At 46.4% G+C, this 12,951-nt stretch overlaps 1 protein-coding gene across 1 annotated transcript in view; it reads left to right on the plus strand.

The window, feature by feature from the left end:
• The first annotated feature begins 2,145 nt into the window (after positions 1-2,145).
• Positions 2,146-12,951, plus strand: part of LOC310677684 (tigger transposable element-derived protein 1-like) — a 92,722-nt gene continuing 81,916 nt past the window's right edge. Inside the window, exon 1 of the mRNA XM_083440837.1 lies at positions 2,146-4,204. Within this exon, the coding sequence (XP_083296963.1) occupies positions 2,469-3,920 (1,452 nt within the window). The 5' untranslated portion in view covers positions 2,146-2,468 and the 3' untranslated portion in view covers positions 3,921-4,204. The remainder of the gene's footprint in view (positions 4,205-12,951) is intronic.

Here is a 12,951-nt window from a genome sequence, read left to right on the forward strand (position 1 = left end):
TTTCTACTATTGAAAAACACTGAATCCTTATCTTTGTAGACACTTGGTTCACTCAACAAGTGAATAACATTTTGTATCTGGTTCAGGGATCAGCAACCTTTTTCATCCAGGGGCCGATCCACCATCCCTCAGGGAGAGATGAACAAATTCTTATGCCCCACAAATGACCCAGAGATGCATTTTAAATAAAAGGACACATTCTACTCATGTAAAAACACGCTGATTCCTGGACCGTCCGCAGACCAGATTGAGAAGGCGATTGGGCCGTATCCAGCTCCCGGGCCTTAGGTTGCCTACCCCTGCTCTGGTCCAAAGAAGTATATATGCAAAGTATGACTCTAAACGCTTCCTCGGTGATCCAAATGTGTACCAGAAGGCCCAGACTGCAACTTCCATCAGCACTAACAACCCCCTCCTAGATTCCGATCGCAGAGTATGGACCATTTGTACTGGCACTGCAACCAGTGAGATCCACTTCTACGCATTTATTTGCTGCTTCAGCGGGTTGTGCTACTCGTTGAAGGAATGAAAGTATCTGAGCAAAGATGAGGATGATGATGTCACTTTCCTCACAAAAGTGACCCAAAGTAACTCAGAAAAACAGTATAAACACTAAAACCAATTATAACAAACATAACCCATAAAAGCCTAAATATCAATACAAACAAAACATAGGTTTTGCAGATCCCACCCAACTAAAAGAAGCCACAAATAACTATCTACACAACCAAAAATTATTGTTAATACCACTAGCCAACATGGCTTCACAAACAATGCTTTCCTAATGTTATTCATCTAGGAACCATCCAGCAGGTCACATGCTATGCTATTAATTGTGGACTAGAAAAGAACTTAACTAAATCTGACAGATTTTTTAATGTACAATTAGTTTCCAAGTCATATTCTAAATTTATTTTAGAAAGTAAAGTGCAAATCTTGCTAGCCATCTTTAAAATTATGAAATATAATAAAATTATGCACACAGCTAGATGATTTAGCTGGCCCTCGGCCTCTTTGAGTGAGATAGGCCCACAACCCTAGAGTCTGTCAAGACTGGCCTGTATGGGCAGGGGTACCTTTACCTTTACTTTACTATACTGCATTGTATAGGCCTACTACACTAGGTTTAAATTACAGTGGTACCCCGCAAGACGAATGCCTCGCAAGACAAAAAACTCGTTTTTTTCGTTTTTTTAGTTGCTTCGCAAGACAAATTTCCCTATGGGCTTGCTTCGCAAGAGGAAAACGTCTTGCAAGTTTGTTTCCTGTTTCTTAAAACCGTTAATACTCAGGGTGCATTGCTTGAAGAGGTGCAGTTGCGACTTGACTTCGAGGAGCAACTCATAGCACGCGGTGTGGTAGCCTTTTTTGAGATTTTTGAAGACTTCGGTGATTTTTGAAGCTTTTCCAGAACTTCTTTTGCAGCCATTTGGTAAGTTAAACTTTTAAAACTTTTTTTTGGGGGGGTTGGATTTTGGGTTGGGGTGTTTGGAATTCAAGGACTTGGTGTTGGGGAGGGGTTTGCAAGAATCTGGAAGCTTGTGGGTTTTTTTCTGATTTTTTCTGATTTTTTGGGACCATTGGGGCACTCTGCCTTTTTTTAAAAAAAAAGATTTCTGGGTTTGGATTTCTGTGTGGTGGGTGGCTGGGGGGGTCAGGGAATTGTTGAAAAGGGGTTTGCAAGAATCTGGAAGCTTGTGGGTTTATTTCTGATTTTTTATGATTTTCTGTGACCATTGGGGCACTCTGCCTTTTTTTAAAAAAAAAAAAAAAGATTTCTGGGTTTGGATTTCTGAGTGGAGGGTGGCTGGGGGGGTCAGGGAATTGTTGAGAAGGGGTTTGCAAGAATGTGGAAGCTTGTGGGGTTTTTCTGCATTTTTATGATTTTCTGTGACCATTGGGGCACTCTGCCTTTTTTTAAAAAAAAGATTTCTGGGTTTGGATTTCTGAGTGGAGGGTGGCTGGGGGGGGGTGTCAGAGAATTGTTGAGAAGGGGTTTGCAAGAATCTGAAAGCTCTGCATTTTTATGATTTTCTGTGACCATTGGGGCACTCTGCCTTTTTAAAAAAAAAAAAATCTGGGTTTGGATTTCTGTGTGGTGGGTGGCTGGGGGGGGGGTCAGGTAATTGTTTTCTGGGAGGTTTGGTGCTTTTGAATTTTTTGGATGTGAAGCACTGATTTTTTCTTTTTGGGGTTTGCGAAAGTAGGAGCTGTGCTGCCATGGGGCCCAAGAAGACTGCTGCTGTAGAGGCCAGCGAGAGGAAGAAGGGGAAGGTTACACTGGAAATGAAGAAGGAGATCAGGTGGAATGCAATGGTGGAATGCGTGTGACAGACTTCGCCAGGGAGTACGGGAGGAATCCATCCACCATCGGGACCATCCTGAAGATGAGGGAGAAGATCCTTGCGAATGACGTAGCCAAGTGAGTCACCAGGATCGTGAAGAACCGCCCAGCTGTTCTGGAGGAGATGGAGAAGCTGCTGCTCATCTGGTTAGAAGAGAAGCAGCGTGCAGGGGACACAGTGACTGAGGCCGCCATTTGTAAGAAGGCCAAGGCCTTGCACGCAGACCTTGTCCAGCAACAGCCAGGAACCTCAGGCGAGCCAGAAGTCTTCAAGGCAAGCAGAGGCTGGTTTGACCGGTTCAAGACAAGATCTGGAATCCACAGCGTGGTCAGGCATGGAGAGGCTGCCAGTTCTGATGTTCCTGCGGCTGAAGACTTTGCAGCGGAGTTCCTGGAGGTTGTGAAGACGGAGGGCTACGTTCCACAGCAGGTCTTCAACTGCGACGAGACCAGGCTGTTTTGGAAGAGGATGCCCAAAAGGACTTTCATCACTCAGGAGGAGGCCAAGCTGCCTGGCCATAAGCCCATGAAGGACCGTCTGACCCTGCTCTTCTGTGCCAATGCAAGTGGCGACCTGAAGAACAAGCCCCTGCTGGTGTACCACTCGGAGAACCCACGGGCCTTCAAGAGACACAAGGTTGACAAGGAGCAGCTGAGTGTCATGTGGCGATCCAACAGTAAGGCTTGGGTCACACATGTGCTGTTTGTGGACTGGGTCAATCTTGCTTTTGGCCCTGCTGTCAAACAGTACCTGCTGGACAACGACCTGCTGCTGAAGGCTTTGCTTCTGATGGACAATGCTCCTGCTCATCCTAAAGGCCTTGAGGAGGACTTGTTGGAGGAGTTCAGCTTCATCAACATCATGTTCCTGCCGCCTAACACCACGCCACTGCTCCAGCCGATGGATCAGCAGGTCATCGCCAATTTCAAAAAACTCTACACCAAGGAGCTTTTCAGGCGATGCTTCGAGGTGACTGATTGCACCAACATCACCCTGCAGGAATTCTGGAAGGACCACTTCGACATCGTCACCTGCTTGAAGATGATCACCACGGCCTGGAACGGGATCAGCCAGAGAAATTTGAATTGCGCTTGGCGCAGCTTGTGGCCGGACTGTGTGGCACCAAGTGACTCTGATGCACCAGAGTCAACAGTGGTGCAGGACATTGTTTCCTTGGGGAGGACCATGGGCCTGGAGGTCACAGAAGAGGACGTCAGCGAGCTGGTGGAGGAGCACGACCAAGAGCTGACCACCCAGGAGCTGGTCGAACTGCAGTCAGAGGCTGCGCAGGAGCAGGCCTCGCTGGAAGAGGAGGAAGCAACTGAGGAACGGCTGTCCTCCAAAGAACTGAGGGACATTTGTCACAAGTGGAAAGATGTGCAGGCTTTTGCAGAGCGGCACCACCATGACAAGGACCTGACACGTGACCTTGCGAACACTTTTGACACGAGGGTCATGTCGTCTTTCAGGGAGGTGCTGAAAAGGCAGATGAAGCAGCAGACCATGGACAGGTTCTTCAGCAAGAAGCAAAGAGTGGAAGAGGAACCTTCTTCGAGTTGTCCCCCAGAGTCTTAGAAAATGTACAGTACACTTTGGTGATTGTTAAATGCTTTTCTGTCAAAGTTAAATTATTGTTCCTTCAATTTTTGAAATGCTCTTTACAGTATGTGTGACTTTAAAGAGCACTTAATAAACTCTTCTTGTACCAAATTTGGCTTTGTTTGGACTTTTTTTGACCATAGGAATGCATTAATTGATTTTCAATGCATTCCTATGGGAAACCGTGCTTCGCAAGACGAAAAATTTGCTAGACGAAAAAACTCGCAGAACGAATTAATTTTGTCTTGCGAGTCACCACTGTACTAGAAAAGCTCTATCCAGTTTGTTGGACTTAGAAGACAAAGAAAGTATGTATTAAAGCAACTTGTTTAAATGTTACTTCTGTTGACGATTAACCATTATTACATTATGTTGGAATTTGGTTTACAGTCTTTCATTTGGCTCCTGAACTGTGTGTGTCATAAATGACTTCATTACAGCTGCTTCCAGCATGAGGCTCAGAAATGCTAATTAAAAGAACTTTAAAATAGATTTCTGACATCATCTGTGGTAAAGAGTGGATTCGTAATTAGTAGAGAACTGTTCCATATCAGACTGCATAAAATGAATTGGGTTTCCCACAACACATGCACACTGCCATTGAAATAGCCTTTGCAACAGTCTAAATCTCTCAATTTTGACTTTGGGAAATACTTTTGAAAAGAGTTGATGTGAATTACTAAAATTGTTTTCAGGGTTCAACTCTCTCCCCAGGCTCTCCAGAAGTCTGCTCTCTGAGGAGGCATGGGAGAGGGAACGCTCCTCATCTCTAGCATCACATCGCTCACCATCGTCACAGCTTAAGAGGCCTCATGAGGCACAGGGACATCGCTGCTGCTGCTGCACTGTGAGTTGGGAAGGCCGCTCCCCCCTCAGGCTGATTCCACCTGGCCCAGGGGGAGGGGCCCAGACTTACCTCTGCTATAGTTTAAGGACACTGGTGCTGCTGCAGCAAATGTTAAAAATGTTTTTATATATTTTAAAGTATTTTAAAGGGGTTTTCACTTTTTATTTTGTTGTACCACCATGTACGGTGTTTTTTATTGATGTATGTTTATTTTGTTCCATTTTATTTTGGTTTGGGGTTGAATATTGAGTGGGGTGGGGACTGGTTTTGTTTTGTACAATTGTTTTTTGTTTTGTTTGCTTTCTACTTGTAAATGGAGGTTGGTATGAGGCTTGGGATTGCTACCGTGGTGGGGCGAGGGAGGTATGGCGGTGGGGGCAGATGTCATAGGCGAAGGGGATCGAGATACGGATATGCTCGTACCCCTTCCAATCTGCGCCCCATCCCGAGGGACGAGGGTAGGGTGAGCAAGGATAACTCACCTCCGTCACTGGTGTTGTGCAATGCCAGGTCTATAGGCAACAAAACCGCCACCCCGACCTGGCTTGTGTGACGGAGACCTGGGTGCGCGAAGGGGATACTGTTACCCTACGAGAGATGGCGCCCCCAGGTTTCTCCGTCCTCCACCAGTCGCGGACTGTGGGCCGGGGGGGAGGGGTGGCACTATTAATCCGGGAAGATTGTTCTTTCAGGGCTCTACCATCGCCATCGATCCCCGGCATTGAATGTGTTGGCCTAGTGTGGGGCTCCGAGGTGAGCTTGGCTGTCTGGCTGGTGTACCAGCCACCTAGCGCACCAGCAGCCACCCTGTCAGGCCTGCTGGAGGCGGTGGCCGGCTGGGCCTTGGAGTTCCCTAACCTATTGGTATTGGGGGACTTCAACATCCATGCTGATGCCGCTCCCTCCTCACAGGCTCTGGACCTGTTGTCTTCCATGGCGACACTAGGGCTCTCCCAGTTTGTTTCGGGCCCCACACATCAAGCAGGCCACACGCTGGATTTGATCTTTGGTGTTGGTATAGATGTGATCATGTTTCCCTCAATGAAGGTGCCATGGTCTGATCACTACGCTCTGAAAGCCAGGATTGACGTTCCACCCCCACCCTGCTTAGGTGGCGAGCCGATTTGGGCTCGCCCGCAGAGGCTGATGGACCCTGATAGATTCCGTCAGGCCTTGCGGGACCTTGCTCCCCCTGGCGACTCATTGACTGAGCTTGTTGAGGGCTGGAATACCCAGCTCATAGCAGCCATCGATGAGATCGCACCTAAGCGCCCTCTGCGACCCCGCAGAAACCGGGCTCCCTGGTTTACCGAGGAGCTTCGGAAAACGAAGTGGGACCTCAGACGGCTAGAGCGAGTATGGCGGGATGCCCGTGACGGAGCCTCAAGAACATCTTATAGGGTTTTTATGAAAACCTATGAGATGGCAGTGAAGGCCGCTAAGAAGTCCTACTTCTCGGCCTCCATTGCATCCGCTAGCTCTCGCCCGGCGCAATTATTTAGTATAATTAGGTCTTTAACGTCCCTTGAAGGACAGCCAAATTTAAATAACAATTCGACACACAACTGTGAGGCATTTGCGAGCTTTTTTGCGGAGAAGGTCCTGTTGCTCCGCCATGACCTCCCTGCCAATTTGGACACAATAAGGGAACTGGAGGCCCCTCGACTGTCCTCGGGTCCAGTATTGGACCACTTTGACCAGATATCCCCAGCCGATGTGGACAGACTCCTCCGAGCTGGAAAGCCCACCACCTGTCCTCTTGACTCGTGCCCGTCGTGGCTGATTAGAGCGTGTCCAGACGAGGTGCGGGCCCCCCTGGGTGATATCATCAATTTGTCCCTTGGCACCGGGATATTCCCAGGGGAACTGAAGGAGGCAGTGGTGCGTCCGCTCTTAAAGAAAACATCATTAGATCCTTTAGATCCATCCAATTACCGCCCGGTTTCGAATCTTCCATTCCTGGGTAAGGTGATTGAGAGAGCGGTTGCTGAACAGCTTGGTAGGTTTCTGGATGAAACATCGGCTCTCAATCCATTCCAGTCCGGCTTCCGCGCTGGTCATGGGACCGAGATGGCTCTGGTCGCCCTAACAGATGATCTCCGCAGGTAGCTGGATCGAGGCGGGTCGGGGCTGCTGATTCTTCTAGACCTGTCAGCAGCCTTCGACATGGTCAATCACGAACTCCTGGACCACCGCCTTGCCGACGTGGGGATCCAGGGCACAGTCCTTCAATGGCTGCGTTCGTTTCTCTCTGGTCGGGGACAGAGGGTGGTGCTTGGGGGGGAAATTGTCATCGCGCCACTCCCTGGTGTGTGGAGTGCCTCAGGGTGCGATTCTCTCTCCGATGCTTTTTAACATCTTTATGCGCCCCCTCGCCCAGCTTGTCCGGAGTTTTGGGCTGGGTTGCCATCAGTATGCCGATGACACCCAACTCTATCTGTTGATGGATGGCCATCCTGACTCGGCCCCAGACACACTGACCAGATGCCTGGAAGCTGTGGCTGGATGGTTACGTGGGAGCCGGTTGAAGTTAAATCCTTCGAAGACAGAGGTCCTCTGGCTGGGACGGGGCGATATGGGATTGAGGGGGCAACTCCCATCTCTTGCGGGGGTGCACCTAGTGCCAGCATCGTCCGTTAAGAGTTTGGGTGTAATCCTCGATACCTCCCTCTCTATGGAGGCGCAGATTACAGCTATAACAAAGGCGGCATTTTTTCATCTCCGCCAAGCTAAGCAGTTGGCTCCTTATCTCTCTCGCCCTGACCTAGCCACTGTGATCCACGCGACGGTCACCTCCAGACTGGATTATTGTAACTCACTCTACGTGGGGCTGCCCTTGAGACTGACCCAGAAACTCCAGCGGGTGCAGAATGCCGCAGCGAGACTCCTTATGGGGTCGTCGCTGCAAGATCACATTCATCCAGTACTATACCAGCTGCACTGGCTCCCGGTGGAGTACAGGATCAGGTTTAAGGTGCTGGTTTTAACCTTTAAAGCCCTATACGGCCTAGGACCCTCGTACCTGCGGGACCGCCTCTCCTGGTATGCCCCACAGAGAAACCTACGGTCTGCAAATAAAAACATCCTGAAGGTCCCAGGCCTCAGAGAGGTTAGGCTGGCCTCAACTAGAGCCAGAGCTTTCTCGGCTGTGGCACCAATCTGGTGGAACGCTTTGTCACAAGATACTAGGGCCCTGCGGGACTTGACATCTTTCCGCAGGGCCTGTAAGACAGAGCTGTTCCACCAGGCCTTTGGTCAGGGCGCAGCCTGACCCCCTCCTCTGGCAATCTGCACAGGGTCTTGCTTGCTGGTTGCCATCAATTTGTTTTTGATTGATTTTATGGTGAAAAGTTTTTAGAATGTTGGATTGTTTTCATTGTCGTTAGCCGCCCTGAGCCCAGCCTTGGCTGGGGAGGGCGGGGTATAAATAAAATTTATTATTATTATTATTAGATTCCATCTCTATAAATGTAGGCACATGAACACTAAAGCATGAGAGGGTGCAGCCTGCCATTTCACAGGTCAATAAAACTTACTTTGCTTTTAAAAATAATTTTTAATAAGATTTTCACATTTTTATACACTTTATCTCTAACCAATTCAAACACTGAATCGCAAGGACTTCTTCCCTCCCTCCCATGGGTTCTTATATTAAAAGTTTAAGTTTTCTGCATCATTTACTTTATCCAACTATTGTATATCTGGGTGGCGCTGTGGTCTAAACCACAGAGCCTAGGGCTTACCGATCGGAAGGTCGGCGGTTTGAATCCCCGTGACGAGGTGAGCTCCTGTTGCCCAGTCCCACCTAGCAGTTCAAAAGCATGTCAAGTGTAAGTAGATAAATAGGTACCACTCCAGCGGGAAGGTAAACGGCATTTCCGTGCGCTGCTCTGGTTCACCAGAAGCGGCTTAGTCATGCTGGCCACATGACCCGGAAGCTGTCTGCGGACAGACACCGGCTCCTTGGCCAGTAAAGCGAGATGAGCGCCGCAAACCCAGAGTTGATCGTGACTGGACCTAACGGTCAGGGGTCCTTTACCTTTACCTTTAATTATTGTAATCAATTTCACATTACAATGTTACCAATGATTTTAACTGTTTACTTTGGTTTTTTAAGTAAACTACAAATTTACTCCAGTCTCTACAAATACTTGATCCTCTTGGTTTGCTTCTCACATTGAAATTTTACCAGCAGATTTTTCCCAGAAGTGGAAAAATCATTTTTCCAGATGTTGCTGAACCCCAGCTCCCATAATCCCATAATTGGCAATATTCAGTAATAACTAGAGAGCACAGGCTCCCTAATCCTGCTTCAACCTAAGTGTCAAACGTCTTGTAAGCTTTTAAAAGAGCAGGACAAGCTATAAGAGTAAACAAATGCATCTAGCATATAAATGATGGGCATAGGACGTCTCAGCAATATATGCAGAGGAAGACTGTAAGATAATGGGGAAAATATAGATGATTCCCTATTATTATTTGCAAGAATTTGGAGGGTATGACTTCTTAAAAACAGGTCTATCACAGTTGCCTGAAGTACAGAATAGTACAGTACTAACCAAAATAAATCAGTCCTATTTTACCTCAGCAGTTCTTCTTTGGGAGCCCCAGCTATTCACTACCAAAGAAGATCATTCCTAGTAATTGTAATAATTCCTAGTAATTTCTACAACTTAAGGCAAATTCATGCATTATCTGCTTTGACATGGGAACTGCTCTTTCTACAGTCACAGTAATGGTTGAGGCAGTAAGATGGTGGTAAGCCACAGTCATCCATCCACCAAAATGGTGGCTGACCCACATTGGAGTTTAATATGGATTTGTACTTCCACATGTCCCATTTCTTTTCACTCCTGCCCACATGACATCTGCACTTTTGCCACAGTAAATTCAGATTTACTCAGTCTGGGGGAAATCCAATAAAAGGAGTTAATTCAACATAAAATCAGTTGCCATGCGACTGTGGATGCAGTGCACCACACTTTCTGGGTTTTGGCAGGGGGGAAACAGGTCTCTAAAAATACTCATGAATTTAAGGTTACCAGATGATGAGTTGGGTCGCAGGTTCACAAAGGGAACAAGCAATCCATTTGCCCCATTATATAATCTCTAGCCATCATTCATCAGTTGCTATGTCACACACAGCATTTTCCATCCCCTTTAGTCTTGGGGGTGTCTGGTATTGCTCAACACCATTACGTGATTCTGGACCACAAACTACTACTGGCTAGCAAACCTGATTTCAGGATGACTTAATTGTGTCAGATCAATGGAATTGTTTCCAATGTACACCTAAGGAGGCCCTCAGCAAAGCAAACATTGATTTTGGAGGCACCTTTTTGAATTTCTCTGTGCCAGAAGGCTGTAAATAGGATCCCTATATTCTCTTGTTAATATCAGTCCATTTTGGAGCTCAGAGGTAAGCTGCAAATTTGTGGAACTAGTAAGAATCTGCCCACATTAGTTAAAACCAGGACAGGCCTAAACTGCTGGTGGCTGTGTACCACTTAGAGTGAGGGAAGGCATCGGAGGCAACACAGACCTCGATGGGTGGCCTGTGACAGCTGATTCACTGGGTTCATTCTCTGCTCAGCAGACCAACTCACTATCATAAATCATATAGCTGTGATTTTCTTCCTGAAGTAACTTGTTTGCTTTATTTATTTGGAAAAATTCAGTAACTACCCTCTCCAGTTGGAGAGGAGGCTTACTCAAAGAATGTTAAGTCTTAACAGCATGCGGTTTCTTCCAGTGACTTATGAACCACACTCTGAAGAGACGTGCTGGCACTGAAGGGTGGTAAATACTAAACATACACTTTTAGATAAGCCATCGCTACCTCAAAAACAGCCCTCTTCATTCATCGAGAAAGTCATGGTCACATCGGGTCAGGTCCCTCTACTTCCCCCTCCTTCCTATTCCCCACTCTTTCTTTCTCAGCCCCAAATGTTAAGCATCAGGGTGATGGCAAGCTTAGAACAAAAAATAAACTATTTTTAGTGTAACTTACAATTTATTGACAGCTTCACAGCCTTTCACGTTAAGTGGTTTCTGTTATGTATTGAAGTTCTCACCCTGGCCACCAGGAGTATTGTGTATGTAGTTTTCACTCAGGTCCACGTCAGTTATTTTAGGGGGGAAACCCTGGGTTGTTGTTGCTACATTGTTGACAGCTGGCTGCCTATAAAAGCAGGCCGGCTGAGCTGTTTGCTGTTCAGTTCTGTCCAGCTTACAAATAAAGAGCTGCTTTGGAAGAATCGCTGTGTCGTCTGCTATGTCTACCCACTATTCTACAGTTTCCATGTAAAGAAACTTGTGTTTACTGAAGCTTCTGAAGAAGATGAGGGAGGGAATCCATTTGGACAGTAAACAACCTAAAGTATTTGTTTGAAGCTGATGTTAGAAAGTCTTGGGACTTCCCTCGGTTGAAACAGTCAGAAATGCATATGCTTCTCTCCACTTTGATGAAGAGCCTGGCCTTTAACTGAGGAGCACAGCTATAATGTACAGGGGACCAAAGATGTCACTTACTTCTGTGTGAAAAAAACAATAGTAAAATGTTTTCCACCTGATATTAACATACATTGTAGGAACTAAGCTGTAACCCTAACCCTATTTACCTAGGAGTAAGTCCCACCTTTAGTGTAGTTTATGTCTGAGTAAACATGGTTAGGATTATAGCCTTACATATAGACTGCCTCAGGCACCTGTTGGAACAATGGCAGCTAAGTATCAATGAATATGTAAACAATGTACATTGCAAAGTAATTTATAATGTGTGATTTAAAATTAAAAGAAGTTCATTGTAGTGAGCTAAAGTGAAAAACATTTATAACAAGAATTTGTGTTGTGTTGTGGTGGGAGGAGAGAGGCAAATTGGAGCATGGAAGGAAATGCTCTTGGTATTTTGCTTTCAACAGATTCCTCCAACAAACCTCCCTAGAATCTAAGTTTAAGAGATTAACTGAACCAATTTGTGTGTGCTGGCCAAGGGCTTTCGCACTTTTCTGATGACCTTTTGACAGTATTCATCATCCTGAAAGTGTTGGATTTTCAGGGCCCCTTCCAACTGCATTTCTGATTTCTCTCTTTTTCTTCATCTCTCTCTAGTCACACCCAGCACCTCCCTTCTTTGCTTCTTTTACTAATATATATCAACTCACCAGCCTTTATTCATGTCACAAGGAGTTGCTAAATCTGCTTAGAGATTTTATTTGTAATTGAGCTGTTTACAAATTCCATGAAATAAAAAGAAATGGCTACTCACTATTTGCTTCCAAAGAAGGTGTGGCACCTTCTACTCCCAGGACTTTGTACAAAGTGCACCTCTGTCTTGTCTGGATTTAGCTGCAATTTTTTCACCCTCATCTGGTCCATTACGTAAGACAGACACCTCTTTAGGACTGAGATATCTTCCTCAGACTTAGGTGGAAAGGAGAAACAGAGCTGGTGACACTGAACACTGAAACTCCATCTCTCGCAGTGGTTTCATGTAAATGTTAAATAGCAAGGGGGACAGAACAGAACCCTGAGGGACCTTCTCCAGCCAAAGTATTGAACAGGAATTCCTCAGTAGCACCTTCTGGGTTCACCCCTCCAGGAAGGAATGGAGGCTTAGAACTCATTAGCTGTGCACCCTGTTGTTGTTGTTTAGTCATTTAGTCGTGTCCGACTCTTCGTGACCCCATGGAACAGAGCACGCCAGGCACTTCTGTCCTCCACTGCCTCCCGCAGTTTGATCAAACTCATGCTGGTAGCTTCAAGAAAACCATCCAACCATCTCATCCTCTGTCGTCCCCTTCTCCTTGTGCCCTCCATCTTTCCCAACATCAGGGTCTTTTCCAGGGAGTCTTCTCTTCTCATGAGGTGGCCAAAGTATTGGAGTCTCAGCTTCACGATCTGTTCTTCCACTGAGCACTCAGGGCTGATTTTCTTAAGAATGGATACGTTTGATCTTCTTGCACCATAATTCAAAAGCATCAATTCTTCGGCGATCAGTCTTCTTTATATTCCAGCCCTCACTACATCACTACATCACTACATCACTACTGGGAAAACCATAGCTTTTACTATACGGACCTTTGTTGGCAAGGTGATGTCTCTACTTTTTAAGATGCTGTCTAGGTTTGTCATTGCTTTTCTCCCAAGAAGCAGGCGTCT

This window comes from Podarcis tiliguerta, assembly GCF_965153285.1.
Source record: "Podarcis tiliguerta genome assembly, chromosome: 5".
Classification (NCBI taxonomy): Eukaryota; Metazoa; Chordata; class Lepidosauria; order Squamata; family Lacertidae; genus Podarcis; species Podarcis tiliguerta.